Below are 19,109 nucleotides of genomic sequence, written 5' to 3'. Positions count from 1 at the left end.
TTTTAGGTGGGAAATGAGAATGATGGATAGAAAAATTGTACAAATTAGGGGCCGTTAGCTGATTAAGTGACGTGAAAAATTAACTTTTTGGCAACACACCCTCCCCTCGAAACATATTTTTATAAAAAAACCCAAGCACCCTCTTCCCTAAGAAGGGTTTCCTGAGAACGTAACTTTATAAGAAAACGGACCCTATTTCTACAGCCTTAGATGTGTGATAATGATCAAAATAATCGAAAAATGAACAAAGTTGATGAAAATGTTACTTATAATTTCTTTCCTCTTGAAACATCGTTAGCTTCTGTAAACAAGGGTTCTCGGTATATAGATCAAGATTTCTTGAACTAGATCTCGACATTTGTCATGACTGGCACTTCAAAAAGTAGTCCCTTGAATTCTCGGTCCCGGTTTCGGTCTCCAAAATTCGTCAAAACCGAGACTTCAGGAAACCCTTTCAGACATATTCAACATATGTATTCTACTAGAATTCAGGCATTTCAAAGTTGCAGTGCTCCGACCAAATATTGGCTCTGATTGGATCTTACGATACAGGTCTACCGGTAGGTCTACAAGCTATTCTAAGTGTATTACTATATTACTCCGATGGATTGATTATACACAGATCAGACAAAAATACGTTAAAACTAGTTGAAAACAAGGTATTGTCCAGTTGATGAGGAGTTTTATCGTATTTTTGTCTACTCGGAATCGTACCGTCCCAGAACAAAATTCAGCTCGAGGAGCGAGGACAGGAGGATTAGAAAAGTGAGTTGGGGTCAACTAGACCGTAAACCTGAAGGTACGTATCCATCAAGTGAAGTGGCTTCTTCAATCTGTTAAAGTTTATCGAGAAAAAAATCCCAAAAATTTTGTCTACGCTTCTGTAAACTAGCTTGCAACTTATAAACATTATAATAGTTCTTAGAACTCATCACATCTCCATAATATTCATTCACCAGTCACCTTCTAATCTCTCGACCTTTTAAATAATCCATAGAACAATACCAACCAAAAATGTCGTGACATTTTGTCTCTTTATCTTTTAACAAATTCAAAGGAAAGATTCCAAGTTTTTATTACATTTAAGCTCATCAACGTCATGGTTTTTTCATAACATTATTGGACATAAACCGAAGAAAAAGAGAAAATTTTTTTTTCATTCCAATCTACTTAAGTCATTCTTCCGTAAAAGACGAGCAGAACACAAAAGAGTCATCTGCTGCTGAAGAGATTTGAGAAAAAAAGGAAAAATCTTAGATTTGACCACAAAAGTTGTCATAACCCTCATGAGGTTCTTTTTTTTGTTTTCGGTTCTGCTGTCATTGGAAGATATTTTTGGGTTGAATACAGCACAAAAAAGAGAGGAATCAAGCTGGAAAAAAGAATGAAAAAATATTTCTTGGATGAATTAATTTTTAATTCCATTAAATCGCTCGATGAATTGCTTAAAGGGCAAATGGAATAAAAGAGATTGAATGTGGAATGGGATAAACTTTTATTTTGGATACAGTTTAAGATGATGGTCAGTAAAACACATAAATGTCAAATAAATCAAATATAACCAAACATAAGGCGTTCAAATGATAATATTCATGTTAACTGTCATAATTTTAGTATGGAAAATCAAAAAATCATCAATTAAAGCATTTATCCATAGTTTTAAATCATCAAACCAATTGATAAGCCTGGAACTCGATAAAACAAAGATAAAGCATCAAGCCCGAGCTCTCTTACCTGATTGGGCAACTTGACATAAGACCTAATGTTGTGTAGTGTCATATTTTACGGAACATTCAGAAGAAAATGTCATTAATCTACCGTAGGTCTAGTTATTAACTAGATATTATGCCAAGTTAGCCCTTCGGGAACAATATTTGGTTGTTGAGATCTTCTGGCTCAGTCAGCCAGCAAAATAAAAAACATAGTACATATAGAGACATTGACACATTAAAAATTATTGCATTCGATCCAAAGACAAGCTTTCATCCAGAACAAAAGAAATTTCATTCAGATGGAATATAGAGTCAATGTCTTGTGTGTATTCCAGAGCTTTTCCATGTAATCATAAGTCAATAGTTGAATAATTGAGTGTAATATATGAAAATCCAGTAAACATACTTCATACATGGACGTAGTCAAGCAAAAAGAGGGAGTGGTTTAGGGAAATTATTCTTTATAAATTATTCACAGGGGTTAGGTAGGTTTTGTGCAGTGTGAGATCTGTTGATCACATATTCCCGATGCTGCTTTAATGTCACTCTCTTGTTGGTTACCATTCCTATATATTTAACTTCACAGACCCAGTCCGAGCGTTAGAAAATCATTTATCCAAAGCAAATCGTTTGCACCAATATGGATTCTCCCATCTTAAACGTGGGAATGACTCCTATTGTCCCCTTGAATGAAAATTTTCTTCCCATCACATTCCAGCCTATGAGTAACTGAGATTGTATTTGTGTAAAACAACTGAAAAGGGTCTTGCTTTAAAAGAATCCAAAAACAGCGTAGAACAAGAACAAACGAAAACAAAAGCCGTTAAAAAGGAAGCCTCAAAGCATTCTTTAAACGGAAGCTTTAAGACCAAGCACAAGATGATTTACTGAATCTCGTCTAATGGATTTTAAAGTGTAACTTTTTTCCATCCGCATTTTTTTGTTGAGAAAAAAAGTTGTTCTCATGTCTTATATGTAGTCATAAATTTCAACGACGTCGTACTAAATTCAATATGCCGTTCAATGATTAATAATAAAAATGTTCATGCTCATGATGGTGAATGTTCATCCTTAAGGATGAATTTTTAATATGCTTGGGATTTTCATATCAACAATGTTCTTAAAACAAGCATTTTCGACATCATTTTATGTCAGTGGTGGACAACATATGTGCCGCGACACCAAAATGCTCCCAAAAATGCCGCGAACCGCATACCACGTGCGATTCCAGCCAAGACTTACCACAAATACATGCCATGACACGAAAAAAGGTTGTCCAGCACTGATTTATGGCTTTTTTAATATTTTTTGAAAAACATGCAAAAAATGATGAAGTTTGAAGTAAATTTGAAAGAAAAGTTTTAAAGACATGACAGATACATGATTAAGTATTAAAGTTTATGACTTAATGGAAATTGATTTTTAAAGCTCAAAATATTGTTTTATAATCTCAGTTATAGAGTCGTAATATTTTCAGAGATATTTGGAATGTGAAGTTGTGAATTTGTCAAGGAATTTGTTGACAAATAAGTTTGAGGGAAAAACTTAGTTTCCCCTAAGGATGTGAACTTTTTGAAACTTTAATAAAACGAAAATAAAATGAAACGCAAATTATAGACTCTTTATTATAATAAGGCTCAATTTAGCATATTGTTCTAAACATGGGTGTAATTTGGGAGGAATTTGGGATTAGAACCCCTCTCAGAACCTAAAAAATCCACCAGACGATTATGTTAGAACGCCTAAATCAGTATCCTAGACATAGCATGTGAGGGTTCAAAGAGAATCTAAATCCTCTCACTTAACCTCATCTCGAGATTGAAAACTTTAAAATTTATGAGGAAAAAATTCCAGAAATGCTTTATTTAAGAGCGTATTCAAGAGAGCGAGGATCAATACAAGTAGTTAAGTGCCTTTCTGGTCAAATAGGCAAGACTCTTGGCCAAAATTTGGTATGGTAACTCAAAGGTCCGTTAGTTCAAATTCAATATTTTCCAAATATGTTCTTTTTCGGAAGTTTATATACTTTGACTATGAATGTGTACGATATCAAGTCTCAATTAGAACTGTAAGAAACGTTGGATTAAGGAACGGAGCAGAAACTTAAAGTGTAACGATAGACAAAGAAACAAGAACTACTTGATTACCTAATGATTGGAATATTGATAGAATGGACCTGAAAGTGTCACGTAATATGCAAAAATAATAATTAAATTAGAGCCTGACATGGCCCTGCTATATTAAATGCATTTTAATTTTTCTAACAAATTGGAAAAATTCTTATATGAATAATAATTTTGACTTAAAGAGCCTGCTCAAATTTGGACATTAAATAGTATCAAAAAAATCAAATTTTAATGCATTGTTGCATTCATATGCCTTCAAAATCTCAAAGTTCCTCAGAGTTTTGCTGATACTAACATTACAGTCAGCAAGAAGCAAGCAGCCTACAATGCCTTACATCACTTACGACCTACTCCTCACACCAAAAAAACAAGCACTTCAGTCAAAAATTTTTTTATATTAATTTTTCCCTACTCGCTCCTTTGATCTTTGTTGGATGATGGAAAAACGATGATGATATATTTAATAAGTAAGCTCTTTCATAAATTTATTCTTGTGGTGTTGACTTTGCCTTGCCTCCTCCCCCACCATCCAACTTTTCATTATATTATTTAAACGAGACACACAAAAGCAATGGAAGTAAAATTTTTTTTGACTCATTAAATTTTTTACTTTTTTCCACTCAGCTGAATGAGTTTAAATGTGTACGAAGTTCACATGATGCTTCCTACTTTCGAAGGTATAGGAGCCAGGGAACAAAAAATACATCGCAGAATTTTTAATTAGCTGAATAAAAATTCAACTTTTTATTTTTATGGGAAACAACTTTCTTCTTGATATTCAGTATACATAAAAGAAAAAAGTAAGCAAATACGCAAAATTAATGGTTGGATGTGGGATTCTTTTGGAACACAAAAAAGTAAAGAATTTCGTTTAAAATGGAAATTATTATGTGATTATCTTTCTGTCTTCATCTGAGTATATTTAATCTCATTTTATATATTTAGAAAAAATGTAAAGGTATTACGTCTGTAATTGCTTTCTTTAATAAATTAAATCTTAAGGATTATTTTTCAGGGAAATTTAGACTCGGCAGAATTAAAGGATGAATATGATGTGATTTGCATTCTAGTTTGAGATTTCAGTAATTTTCTGGTGCTGAATCGAGAAAAATGCTTTGTGTTGAATTTTAATTTCTTACAAAATTTGGTAAAGTAGCTACTCTTTAACCACTCTTTAATGATGTCCCAAAATCATGATCTAAGTTCCATGGCTTGCTAATTGTCATATATCAAGTGTCTCTTTTAATTGCATCATTGGCAATGAGTCGAATGCCCAAATTCCTAACCAATTAGACCATTGCCGCTTTTTGACTGCCATATCAATGCAATGTACCTAGTCATAATTTGTGCATCACGAATACAAGAACCGAGATGGTGTGACCAGAAACAACGAAAAAGAACCAGAATCCGACTAGACTTTTCCTAGGACAAGGTGACCAGAGGATTTTCACAAAATATCGGAATACTTTTGAAAAAATTCGGGACACTTCTAAGTTTGGCACTATTGGGGTTCATTTGGGCTATTTTGAGTCTTAATATTCAACGAACTAATTAAATCCGGTTAAAAACTTGCAAAAAAGTGCAGAAAATAATTGAAATTCCGATAAAAATATTTTCAGTCCGGGGCTTGAACCCGAACCTTTAAAACGAAAATGTTGAAAATATGGCAAAAATTCCAAAATTTTTATGGACTTCTTAAAAGATCGGGATATATTGGATATATGCTTTCTCGATATCCCGATCCCGATCCCGATAGCGAGAAAGCATAATATTGAGGCTTTGTCGGTACACAGCAGCAAGGCTGAAAAGTACAGCAGCGTTCCATCAAACATTTAGCAAATTGCCTCCCAACTCTAGGAACGAACCCCAGTCGTTAAAGTCGGTTGTCCGATACTCTAACCACCCCGCAACTGCTGCTTTTTCGCTGCATAAATTCAATGCTCAGCAAAAGCACTAAAACTTCATCAATAATTACTAATAATCTCACTCCTTAATCATTAATAATCTCCACTAAATCACTAGATCACAAACTACATCCCCCACTATTTCATTTCCAAAAGATTAAAAATAATGAATATCTTACTAAACTAAAATCGCAAGTAGCTCCATAAATTCCATAAATAAAATGATAATCCCATCCACAAAAACAGTGTCATTGACCAATTTCATAGCATCACGTCTTTTATGGACGTCCATTTTATAGCAAAATGCCACCTAATGTAACAAAACTCATTTCATTAGAAGTTATTATTGCCAATAAATTTTAATTGACAGCATAAAACAAACAAAAGATACTTACTTAAATTCAATTGTGTCCACAAATAAATACATAAATTGTCAACATAAATCATCATCTGTAGTAAACGATTTGGATTCAGTTTGTTGTTGATGATTCGACTTTTCAGCATTTTCTTGGTTTGTTGGAGATAGTTGGAGCTATGACTGGATACGAATGAATGAATAAATGGTTTGTTGTCTCTATGGGAAAATGTCAATAAACATTGGAAAATGTTACTAACTGGATGGAATTAATAATTTATGATTTTAGAGCTAGTTCAATGAATTTTAGGGATTTAGCTGTGGATTTTTTCGATGTGTAAATTAAAAATTAATAGGATGTATGCATTAGTGGGAGCATTAAATATTTAGAATCGCTTTTTTTGGATATATGGATTTATGTTAATTATTCAGGTCTTTTTAGAGGTGACTAACTGATCGAACCTTTTCATTCATGTGATTGGCTTTCAACTATTATGTTGAACTAGTAATCAGAGCTCAAAGTCGATTTGGTTGAAGTCGTCTTGAGTGAATTCGAATCCGATTCGGTTTTTTCTGGTCGACTCGACTCCACTTTGAGCTCTTCTTGTAACTAATATGATGAGTTCTTGAAATAAAGATCAGGATCAAGAAATATCAAGGATGTTCTACCAAATTATTACTCCTTACAAAGGATGGTGTTTCAACAAAGTTGAGTGTTGAGCATCAGGCTAATTCTAAAAAATTCTGCCAACAGGCCAAAAAATTTATTAATTACTTCCTATGCGGACTAGTGGGATCAATTCATTTGAACCTCATTATACAAAAAATTTGATGTAATAGAAAAGATGGAATTCCTTTAAAAGGATTCTTAATGGGGATTCGAACCCACAATCTATGAAATGCAGTCGCATGCTCCTACCAATGAGCTATCGGAGGATATCAAACTGCATGGCAAAGTGGTATATATAAAATATTAATTTCCTGTATCCACCTAACTAATGCATTCCCAATTAAAGACCATTAATGGAAAACAAAAATGCTGGAAATTAAATGCTGAAAAATATAAAAATCATGAGAAATTGTTCTCAATAGTAAGTCATTAAGCTTCAAAACCATTAAGACACTACGTACTGTAGCGTCCGACCCTGGATTATGACTCTTAAATGACATATGCCTGCCCAATTGTGAATTTCATACAAAAATCCCTTTAATTATCATCCCTAAAAATGATATTCAATCATCCAAAAAACTGTCCATACCCAATAATTATCAAAACCTTCTCGCCTTTTTTCCACATTTCCGTGATTGACTCAATGCATGATAATTAAACAAAAAAAACGGAAGCATCTCAAATAACTGCCATGTCCATATCATAAATATGAACTGATAATTACATATCACGATTAATACGAGCGATTTCAATGTTAATTTTGGCGTTGATGAGTTTTACATATTAATGCCTTTCGGATATTAAATGAACGAATAAAACAATCATCATCACATCAAATTACATTTCAATAACTGGTGGCATTTTCAGTCGAATAATCGATTTTATTTGAATTGAGTGTGTTTTTGTGGAATTAAAAGGGGCTTATTTAATGCATTTGAAAGTAGATTTGGGAATATTTTGGTATTTTGGATGTGTTTTGAGGTTATGTTCAAATTTTGGAGGTTAAGTTGACATTTATTTGAGGTTTACATCAAATTTTTGAGATTTTGTTCAAATTTTTGAGATTATGTTCAAATTTTGGAGGTTAAGTTGACAATTTTTTGAGGTTAGACTCAATTTTTGAAGGTTAAGCAAACATATTTTTGAGGTTATGCTCAAATTTTGGAGGTTAAGTTTACATACTTTTGAGGTAAGGTTCATAATTTTAAGATTAAGTTGACATATTTTTGAGGTTAGGTTCTTAATTTGGATTTCGAATTGCCAAAATTTTGAGTTTAGACTTAAATTATGGAGCTTGAAATGCCAAATTTTTGTGGTTAAGCTCAAATTTTGGAGATTAAGTGTTGACAAATTATTGAGGTTAGGTTCAAATTTCGGAGGTTAAGTTGACAAATTTTTAGTTAGTATTAAAATTTTGGTGCTTAAATTGTCATATTTTTGAGGTTATGTTCAAGTTTTAGAGGTTAAGTTGACAAATTATTGAGGTTAAGTTCAAATTTTGTAGGTTAAGTTGACATATTTTTGAAGTTAATTTTTGAGGTTAAGTTGTCAAATTTTCTAGGTTATGTTCAAGATTTAGAGGTTGAGTTGAAAAATTATTGAGGTTAAGTTCAAATTTTGTAGGTTAAGTTGACATATTTTTGAAGTTCATTTTTGAGGTTAAGTTCAAATTTTGGATTTTAAGTTGACATATTTTTGAGGTTAGGTTCAAATTTTGGAGGTTAAGTTGCCAAATTTTTGATTTTATGTTCACATTTTGGAGGTTAGGTTCAAATTTTTGAGGTTATATTCAAAATTTGATATATTCTGGTAAGTTGCTCACCCTTGTAATCTAAATTATCAACAGCACAGCCCTCTGAACTATTAATTTGCACATGATAGACTTCTATTATTCCATAAACATTCAAAATATATAAATGAATAGGAATTTAAACTTTAATTAACCTAGTTCAGCAGCATACCAACTCTATTCCATTTACCTCATTCAAGTAATTAAATATCTACATTACCAATATTTTCCATTAAACAAATAAACATCTAATATAACATCAATGATTAAAACAAATTCATTATAAATTCCAAAATGTGAATGCAGCCAGTAAAATATGAAGCACTTAAAAATCCATTTCCATATTTCAACGACATATACCTGATTGTAGTTTTCCATTAGCATTGAATCTAAATTATGTTTTGCTAATGAAACTGTTTGTCTACCATTCATTATGGGCTGTATATCAATGTTCCTACTTCAGCATCCAAAATAAGCCTTGCTTGATGCCTTTTGTTCTTCAAACACAAAATTAATTGCTGAAAATAAGACAAAATAATTAAGATGTAATTGAAATAAAATAGCAACAATGAAGCTTTTATGCAGTAACAATTGTTTTTTAAATGGTGTATGCCTTAAAGGCATCATTTATGCCTTCTCAGAAAATGCAATGAAGGAAATTAACGTTGTTCTTTTTTAAGACTTTTTCTTCTTGTTTTTTCTCTATTTCCGTTTTGAGATGTTTGCATGCTGTTTTGAGACAGTGAAAACGGGAAGAAGGGGAGTATGCTTCTGATGCCTCTGATGCTCTTAACTTAATTTACAATAATGCACGATATTGCAATCTTTAACGGCACGAAATGGCAAATTTAAATTTTTGTCGCAAAAAATGGACTGAAACAGTCGTCACGATGCCATCAAGGCAGAATTGCAAAACAGGCGCACCTGTGACAGGCAAAAACCGTACAAATTCTTGATAATTTACATGATTTTTCTTACAAAACCATACAAATTATCAAGGGATGACCTGGCAACGCCCTTGGATTCATTTCATTCGAATTGTTTAAGAATTGACTACCAATTTGCTGCAAAGTATCTGCATCTGCTAATTCGACGCAAAATGAATCTAATCATACTGCCCGGATCACCAATGTGATCCGATCTAGTAGCACCCAAATAGGACAAAGCGGCTAATCAATCAAAAATCATATCCCAGACCGGCATGACTCAGGCTTGATGTCGGACTCGATTTAAATCAAATGAGACACAATACCGCATTCACGTCGGTCTAGTGATGTATTTTGAATTAATCAACCCACTTGTGGCATTCAGGACAGCTTTCAATCTTGAAATTTAACAAAGAAAGCTTGTCATGAAAGCCTCCATTGTGGCTTTTATTACTGGTTTTTCCATTTTTTTTCCGTAGAATTAAAAAATAATTATCATGAAAAAAATTTAAATTCCTTCTTTTTTCTCGACTTGTTGATCCTTTTGGATGTAAAATATTGTTGAAAATAGCAACTTTTGTGTAGGAGAACTGACAAAAACTTTAATAAAGCAATTTTTATTTTCATGGGGTTTAAATCCTTTCCATGTCTGTGTTTATTCAACTTCTTCATAGCATTTGCTATTTCCTTCCACCAACACATGCCAATGTGTACATACTGTGAGAATAAACGATGCGACTAGGGGAAGAAAGAAGCTTTTTTCCGCTCCGGCAAGGCTTATATCCAACAAGCAGTGTTTTGCTTTTTAGAAAATTAATTTTTTGGTATCTGTTGCTGACTTTTATTTCTAAAAAATTATTATATATCTAAATAAATACTATTACAGTTTGTACTAAAATAATTTGAGCGACGCAAATGAAGAAGGCTATGCCACGAAGTTGTTTAGGGTCCATTATACCTCATATGGACATCAAACGAAGGCGTCTTTTATTTGGTGGTAATAATAGTAATTTGACGGAGCCTTCACTAGAAAGACCGAAGAATTCCTGGATTGGATGTGTTGAAAAAGACACTGGAGTCCTTAATATCCCGAACTGGCAAAAGGTTTCGAAGGAAAGAGCTGTCTTTATGCATTTTACATCCTTCCACGCTATTATGGTCCTCAGCCAAGGAAGTAAGTAGTAAGTAACGGAGCCTCCTTCATTTGTATCACTTCGGGTAAGTCTATTTACATAAAACAGTGATGTGAAGTTGAACTCATGCAAAGAACCTGTTAAAAGTGACAGTATTTTACTTGAAATCGAAGATTTTAAAGCGATAGCCGCCGATAGGCATCTCCTATATTCTTGAACTTATCAATTTAAAGACAAAACCTAACTCTTTAAACCAGAATTGGCAGGACTTTGAAGTCCACCAGTGGAGTCTCCACATTGGAGTCCTGCCAACTCTGCTTAAAACAGCATAATTAAAGCATTTTTCTGAGCCATTGTAGAGCTCTGCTTATGATTGTATGATTTGTATCCGCACTTGATTTTACAGACATTGCTGGCATGGATTTCATAATTGAAGTAGCTGACGCAATTGAAGTAGCTGACACAGTTGATGTAGTTGACTCAATTAACACAGTTGCCTTAGGTGACGGAATTAGATTTTTATTTCTATTCAATAACCTTAAATAGCATCTCAAAATTGCAATATTCCTTGGCTTTATGTCCCGGTAAAATATACGTTCCTTAGTAGATTTATGTCTCTTATCTCTTTCATGCAGAATAATCAATATTTTTAACATTTTGTCCTCTTCAGCTTCCTTAATGTGACATCTTAGATCATTTAGGTTTACTAATGATTGTTCGGCTGCAAGGCGTTCAATAACTTGTTGAATTTTTGTTCCTTTACAAAAATTAAGTTCCGCTTTCGTCAATTTGGAGTTGAAAGGTATCAAAAGAGTTGCATTAGGATCAGTTCTGTGTAGCTCTAGTTTGATGCATTTTTCAATAGCTCTTGACTGATTGAAATTAATTTCTAGGTATTTATACTTCTCATAGAACATCTGTTTGACTGATTGCTTTGAGCAGACATAAGATGCATACTTGATAATTGCTTGTCCATGAATTTTTTGAACAATTTTCCCGCCATTTTTTGATAAATTAATTCTATTTGCGACGCAATTAAGTTCAGAATTGTTAAGTTTGGCTATGTCTATAAATTGATTGTATAGAGTCTTCATGTCCACAGCATCTTCACTTGATGAATTTCCACTTCCACCGAATATATCAAAAACTTTTAATGATGACTCAATGAAGCAGTTAAGAAGTTTTCGACGTTGGACTTTCGCGTCATCAAAAATTTTATCCTTTAAAGTAGAACTTGGAGATGTAGCAGCAACCACAAAAAGTGATAACAAAATTTGCTTCTCAATTTCACGTGCCTTACAATTGAGTCTATCCAATTTGTTCAAATTCAGATTTTTATTCAGTTCTGCGATGGCAATTTCATCAAGTTGTTTGGTAATTTTAAATTTTTGACATTTTTTGATTTGAAATCCTTCCGATTTTGCATCGAAATTGTCAAGAAGGATCATCGTTGGATTGCATTTTGTCAGTTCTAGTTGATGACACTTGATATTCTTCCAAATTTTCGATTTTGAGTATTTTACTTGAATTTCTTTTACTTTTTGATTCATATTGGTCTTTGTGGATGATGAGCATGCATATGATGCATATTGAATAAGTATTGTTGCTATGTCTTCATCTATTACTTTATCGCCATTTTCTAGCATATTAAGTTTATCCTCGATACAGTCAAATTCATGAGGTTTAATATTGAATCTTTTAAATGCTAAATTAGGATTCGCCATGACTTGATGGAAATGATGTTTTAACGTTTTAGTATGTGCAGTGCTAACACATGCAACTATAAGAATCACTAAAGTTATTTTAATCATTTTTAAGCATCTGATTACTTCAAAGATTTTATCAAACTGATCTTACTTGTAAGTTTATTCTTATTAATACTCTTTTATGTATTACTAGGCTATTTTACAATTGTTTTGAATTATTACGATAGTAATAAGAATCTTTTATGGCAATGATACATAAATCATATCTGCTCCATCACCATGACTCATAATTTATGAGCTTTAGAAATTGACGTAACGAATTCTCATTTTAATACATATTTGATCTCGTCTTTTTATTACATTTACACCATATTAACTTGTGTGAATACAAAACTCGCTTAGTATCGGATATTGGCAAGTGGAAGCCAGCGATAGAGCCATTTGCAGGCAAGTCCTGTGGTAAGTCATGGATCACAACTGATCTGTACGATCAGCTAAGTTAGTAAGTTTGTATAATAAGTAAGTAAGTAAGTAAGTAAGTAAGTAAGTACGCAAGAATACAAGACTAAACATAATGGAAGATCATGACGTACTGTAACAAATTTGTGCCTGAAAATTTACGAAATTCATCAGAACTTCATTTTTGTAAAGTAACAAACATTAATTGAATTGTCGAGCGCTTTACTAATCAATCATTAGAAAACCTTAATGATCTACGATGTCACATATGGAGTAAGTTATAGTTAAAGGTTCAGGCATGAAACCATTCATGGTCTTCTGGCTGCATACCTTACAGGAGAAATTATAGTTTCCTTTATTCACAAAATAGTCTTAACCACCAAAAAGTCTCTAAAAATCCAAAGTAAAGCATAAAACTCCAATGGCTTTGACACATAATCAGGCTTCAAATCCACCAAATTAAACAGTTAACCAGTGCATCCAATAAAATTAAGATTAATCGATAGGTTTACACAGATTGGTTAATCGATCCATAAATCCGACATGACTCTAACTTGATAGAGAGTCCAGCAATATGCCAAAGTAACGTCGAACTGGACTGGATTTTGGATTGATTAATGCATGTTTTTTAACAGGCATGATCTTTGCCTGTTAGGGGAGAAAATAAATTCATGAGAGAATTCATCTGGTCTCTCATTCCTTATCAATATTTATTATTCCTGGAAAATGAAAAAAACCCAAGTTATCACTTTAAATTTGCTTTAAATACAGTACGTACGACAAGACATTTCATCAGTATAAATTTCAATTTCTGTGAATAAACATCAGCTTTATCAATAGACAATGTATATAAGGTATAGGTTGGGAGCTGTTCACTTATTACGTTCTGGGGTGAGGGGTTAGTTTCCATTATTTATATCAGACTGTGGCCGTCTCAAAATCAAATTCTTCGACATTATTCGAACTCAACTTATTTTAAAATAAAAATTTACGTTACGAAGAAAAGTATAAGTAACGGTCAAAAAAATTTTGAATTTTATCGACAAAAATATTTTTTTTTGAAAAAAATTAACAGTCGTTTTTGAGAAAGCCACACTCTGATTTAGATATTGGAAAATCCTAGAATTCCTGTAACGTAATAAGTGAACGATCCCTTAATAATTAATTTAATCATTAAAAATTCCCCAAAATATCTCTTAATTACTTCTCAGATTATTCGTTCTGCTTGCCATTTTCAAAAACATTAATGGAGTTACATTCAAGTGTGACTTTAGAAGTCAAACGTGGTACAATGAACTCCATTATTCCTATGATGGAATGTCATCAAATTTCTATGAATGCCGCAATACAAATGGTGAAATTAAGTCTTATGATACCGCAGTTACAAGCATAGATGGCAATCATTTGAATAGAAAAGGAAATTCCGATGTTGTGTCATTTGACACACAAAATCATCCGATTCATTACTTCCCAACGGAACTGAATGAATTCTTTGAAAACCTTAAATCAATCAGAATTAAAAAATCACAGCTAAAAAGACTTCGCGAGGAAGATTTGGAACCGTTTTGGGATTTAAGATTGTTGTGCTTATCAAATAACAATATTGAGAGACTAGAAGGAAATGTTTTTAAGCACAACAAGAAATTAGAGTATCTCTCACTGGATGTTAACTCAATTCATGCTGTTGATGTTGGTACATTTGATCATCTTGCTGTTTTAAAGTCTTTACTGTTCCGAGGTAATCCATGTCATTCAGATCTTGCATTTTACAATCCCAAAGGTGTCATCAAACTTGCTTACGTTATTGGAGATAAGTGTAAAGATCTTACTAAGTCAATTGATGTGAGAACAATTTATCATTTGTGAATTAAAGTTCAGGAAGATAATAAAGTCTGACTTTTTGCTGTAATTTTTGATTATTATAAGCGGTGTCAGTGGCCTGAATGGTTAAGCGTTGGCCTTACATGACAAAAGTCCTGGGTTCAATTCCAGGTCACGTCTAATTTTCGAAACTCTATTTCCATTTCGCTGTTCTTGTTACAATTTTATTCAGTTTGAGTGTTGGATGCAGGTTTTTGAAGTCTTTGGCACAAAATTAGTCTCCACTGCTAAGGTAAACAAGGAATAGACTAGTATCTGGATGACTAACTAAGTATTTTGCAGGGTGCATCGGGTCTTATGACGGACTCGTATCTTTGCAATCGGAGTCCTCTATAATCTGTAGGTTTAAAGGATGTGGTACAACAGATTGTTAACCGAAGTGTCTCCAGCTCATAAGGTTGGGCTTTTCAAGCCATTATCCTGCTTATTGTTACTTGATTCAGTCATTCTTAACCTTTTCGGCAATTTATACTTATCAATAATTGGCAGAGATAAATAAAAGCCAGCTTTGGATGACTTCTAAGGAATGTCATGGATCGAAATTGAACTGTCCCGGCTAGCGAAGTAAGAATGTAAGTTATACAGCAGAAGTGGGCAACCTTATGTTACTAAATCTAGGTAGTAAGCTTTGAAACCGTACACAACATAGGGATCATGATATTTGCACAAAATTTTGACGGCACACTTGAGTGTCTCAGCATGCAGGTTGGCCACCACTGTTATAGAGTGTAAACAACTCTTTTATGATGTCCAATTCCAATACATCTATTCTAAACAACAAGAATCCACATCAAATTCAATCAAGTAAAGTATTCATCCTCAAATCACTTTTTTACATCCAACTAGATTCAACTAAGCTGCATTAAGACCTCAATAAAGCAGCGACTGTATATCATCATCAAGTCACTGACATGAAACATTTTAATTAAAGACAACTGACAACTTTTTCACGCTTTGGGATGCCAACCATTTTACAAATCTACAAAAAAAGTAGCAGATATAATAAGAAGGAGCACAAAGCTTTATGCATCGTCACCCATTGTGTATGGGGACTAATGATAAAGTTTTTTTTTTCTTCATCCCCTCCAACGTCTTTCTTTGTTTCAAATTAAACAATTTGAATTTTTTTCTGCTCTGTCTCCTTCCATTTCCTCTCGAATCTCGCCTACCTTCCTTCAATTTATTATCACGCTTTCTGTTCCTCCTTCTTTTTCTGTCGTTTTTGCATTTTTTTTTTTTTGTGTTTTATTCCTTATGATGGAGATGAGGAGACATGGAAAGTAATTAAAAAATCTTGCTTGTTTTGTGAAAATTCAATTTGCACTTTGAAAAACTTTAATTAGCTGCTTAACTGATGAAGATCTTGTGTCATGAAAAGTTTTTTACAGCTTCCTATGTTTATTGTTAATTTAGGAGAATTTTTAAGGTAATTTTAATTGGATTTAAACAGTATTTTATTCAATCAGCTGCAGCATTCTTTAGCTGTTGGAAGAATGGCAGATGGTTGTGTTCTGGAGTCGATTTATTAAGGTATACTGGATGTATAGCATTAGACAGGTATTCCTCAAGCAGACAAAGAGCATGTTCTCAAGATCAGATGAAGCTAAAGCGGACATACTCTTCGTAACGAATATGCAAGATAAAGTGTCATTTCTGGGACAGGAACAAATCCTTATTATAGTGTTTTTGGTAGGAATCTACAGGATTAACGTCGTCCAGTAGCTCACAATATTCGTGACGTAGATCACACACCAGGATGCAGCTGACGATGTCCGTATGGGAATCTTCTCAATTTCTTATTAGAATAGTTCCAAAAATATGCAGCCTACGGGTGCGGATCGAACACCTTTGGTAAGCCTCGACCTTAACCGCACATGCCAAACGATTCACGGTTCTTAGTTCAAGGCAAACGGTTCACTGCTGTAAGTTAACCATAAATTAAACCACTAAACCCCACTTTACTCCCTGAACACACCCTAATTCTCTAAAACCTACCCTCTAGCCTTCCACTCCCCAATATAAAGTCCACAAATCCATCACCATCCATTATAAAATATTCAGCTTATATAATTGCTAAGCTATTTCCAATACCTAACTTCCCAGAAGAAACATGAGATGAGTTTATTGGAAGTTTAAAAAATCGTATTGAATTTCCATCCTTTTTAGATTCTCAGTATTCACTCAGCTTTTTATTGAATCACTTAAAATCATTCTCAATTTTCGCACATAAAGCTTAAACTTATTCTCAATTTTCAACTTATTTCAGATACTCAATTTTCAATAAGATGTGATTGAAAAATCCTTGAAAATTGATTTTGAAAAACTGTTATTTTATTAGTTTAAATGACATAATTTGAGACTATATAAAAAGCTCTATTTTGAGGATGGGGGTTTGTTCAGGAATGACGTTTAGCTTTTTTAGCTGTGAAGTAAAAATGTGCTACTCGGAAAGCACTTACTTCACTAATCGTACAGATCAGCTGTGATTCATGACCTCCGGCAAGAGCCGCCGGAAGCTGGCTCTATCGCTGGCTTCCACTTGCCAGTTTTCGGAAGAGCTTCTCGGAAAGCACATGGAGTGAAAATTATCGAAAATTCAGACTCAATCTGACTTGAATCTTCCACGAGGCCGGATTTCATCAAATCTCGCATGGAGACTTAGCCACGTTAGCCTGTGGCTGGATTTATTTCGACATTTCTTAACGATATAGAAGGGTGTATTTTGCAAATAATTAATTAATTAAAATGCAGAAAATGTGAACCTTCTAAATCATTGCGGAACCCTTAGAAAGCATCAATTTTTTGCATTATAAACGACTCCAGATTGTCATAACATTTCCGGTAAAATTCCCGGTAAGTTCCTGTTTCTATCACATTTGCTATGCTGCTGTTTATGGGAGAGGGATTTCGTATTAGAAGGGTCCCCTTTAAAAGCATGCCCCAGAACTCAAAGCTTTCTAGTAATTCAAAGAACTCATGGAAAGAAGCTGCCGATAGAGAAAGTATCACACTAAGAATCGTTAATTGGCATTCAAGTCAGCGATAGAACCAGTTTTAGGTGTCATCTGAGGTAGTCAATGGATCACACTTGATCTATATGGCAAAGTAAGAAAGTGAATAAATCAATTGCCTTTAACTTTCAGATAGCATTAAGCTGGTTACTAAGGATGAAGTCAAATATTCTAACTTTTGGTATACCCCAGTGCATCTCGGTATACCCCAGTGAACCTTATTTGTACACAATCCCCAATAGATAGAAATAATAGATAACTTCTCTTCCACGAAGGAAACCCAATAACTTTTCGATTCAATTTCATGGAACGAAGGTTGTTACTTACTTAAATAAATATTTCCTTAAATCATCAAGATTTTTTTTGTTCATTTATTTTCGTGGTAAAAATACTTTTATGTAGCTCAATAAAACTTGACATTCTTTCCACATTTTTCCAAAATAGACAATAATTTTTTTATTTAATTCTATCAACTTAAAAGAGCATCAAAACTTAGTAAACGAGATTTTTTTGTTATTTTTTCGAATGTTTTTCGACTTGCTTCTTCAGCCACTTGACATCATTGAGCTGCTCACTGTCATATCGTAGTCTTGGATTTGGTTCCAAACATATCTGAATCACTGATTTACATTCTGTTGATAGCTTTATCATAATATTGTTATTTGTCTGATATAATCGATGCTTCTGGTCTTTTAAAAGCTTTGCTATGTTCCGGTCATCAAATGGCATCATTCCATTCAACATAATGCACAATATCACTCCCAATGACCATATGTCGGACTTTAGTGGATCATATGGTCGTCCTGACACCACTTCAGGTGCAGCATATGCAGCAGAACCGCAATACGTATTCGACATTATACGTCTATATTCGTCCATCTCATCAACACAATAACGCGCAAAACCAAAATCACCAATTTTAACGTTCATGTGTTTTGTGATGAAAATATTTTCACATTTTAAATCACGATGTGCTATACTCATTGAATGTAAATATCTAACGGCACTAACCATTTGATAGAACCATAAATTTGATTGTATTTCGCTAATATGTCCATTATTCTTAATATAATCCAACAAGTCTCCATTCTCGGCCTTTCTCATGAATATAAAGACTGATGGACCGCTCTGTAATATGCTATGGACACGAATGATGTTTGGATGTGCAATGATTGTCAGGAAGTGCAATTCACGTGGAAAAAATTTCTCGAGAAAATCTGATGGCATTTTTTCACGATTAACATATTTGCATGCCAAATCCACAATTGTTTCTAATTTACGATCATTATATTGTGCCTCAATGACACTGCCGTAGCTTCCTTTTCCGATTTTTCGGCCAAATGTATATCCTCGCTTTTCGAGTGCTTTTAGGTCGACATTCTTTCGACGATCTGTTGTTGACGATGGAATTCTTGATGAACTTTGTGCTGAACTCAT

The 19,109-nt window shown here is 33.5% G+C and overlaps 1 protein-coding gene and 1 long non-coding RNA gene across 2 annotated transcripts; one reads left to right on the top strand and one right to left on the bottom strand.

Moving 5' to 3' along the window:
• Positions 1 to 13,546: 13,546 nt before the first annotated feature.
• Positions 13,547 to 14,689, top strand: LOC139100603 (uncharacterized). Its single transcript, XR_011545456.1, has 2 exons — positions 13,547 to 13,634; positions 13,992 to 14,689. It is a non-coding gene; the product is annotated as an uncharacterized lncRNA (long non-coding RNA).
• A 3,496-nt stretch (positions 14,690 to 18,185) lies between these two features.
• On the bottom strand, positions 18,186 to 19,109 carry LOC139100152 (testis-specific serine/threonine-protein kinase 3-like). The gene has a single exon (XM_070652760.1). It carries the CDS (start codon positions 19,107 to 19,109, stop codon positions 18,186 to 18,188), a length of 924 nt encoding a protein of 307 aa, XP_070508861.1.

This window comes from Chironomus tepperi, unplaced genomic scaffold (assembly GCF_022539635.2).
Source record: "Chironomus tepperi strain 1889 unplaced genomic scaffold, CSIRO-AGI_Ctep_v1 contig_8, whole genome shotgun sequence".
Lineage (NCBI taxonomy): Eukaryota > Metazoa > Arthropoda > Insecta > Diptera > Chironomidae > Chironomus > Chironomus tepperi.
Note: the sequence above shows the minus strand (reverse complement) of the source record. Positions and strands in the feature narration are given on the sequence as shown.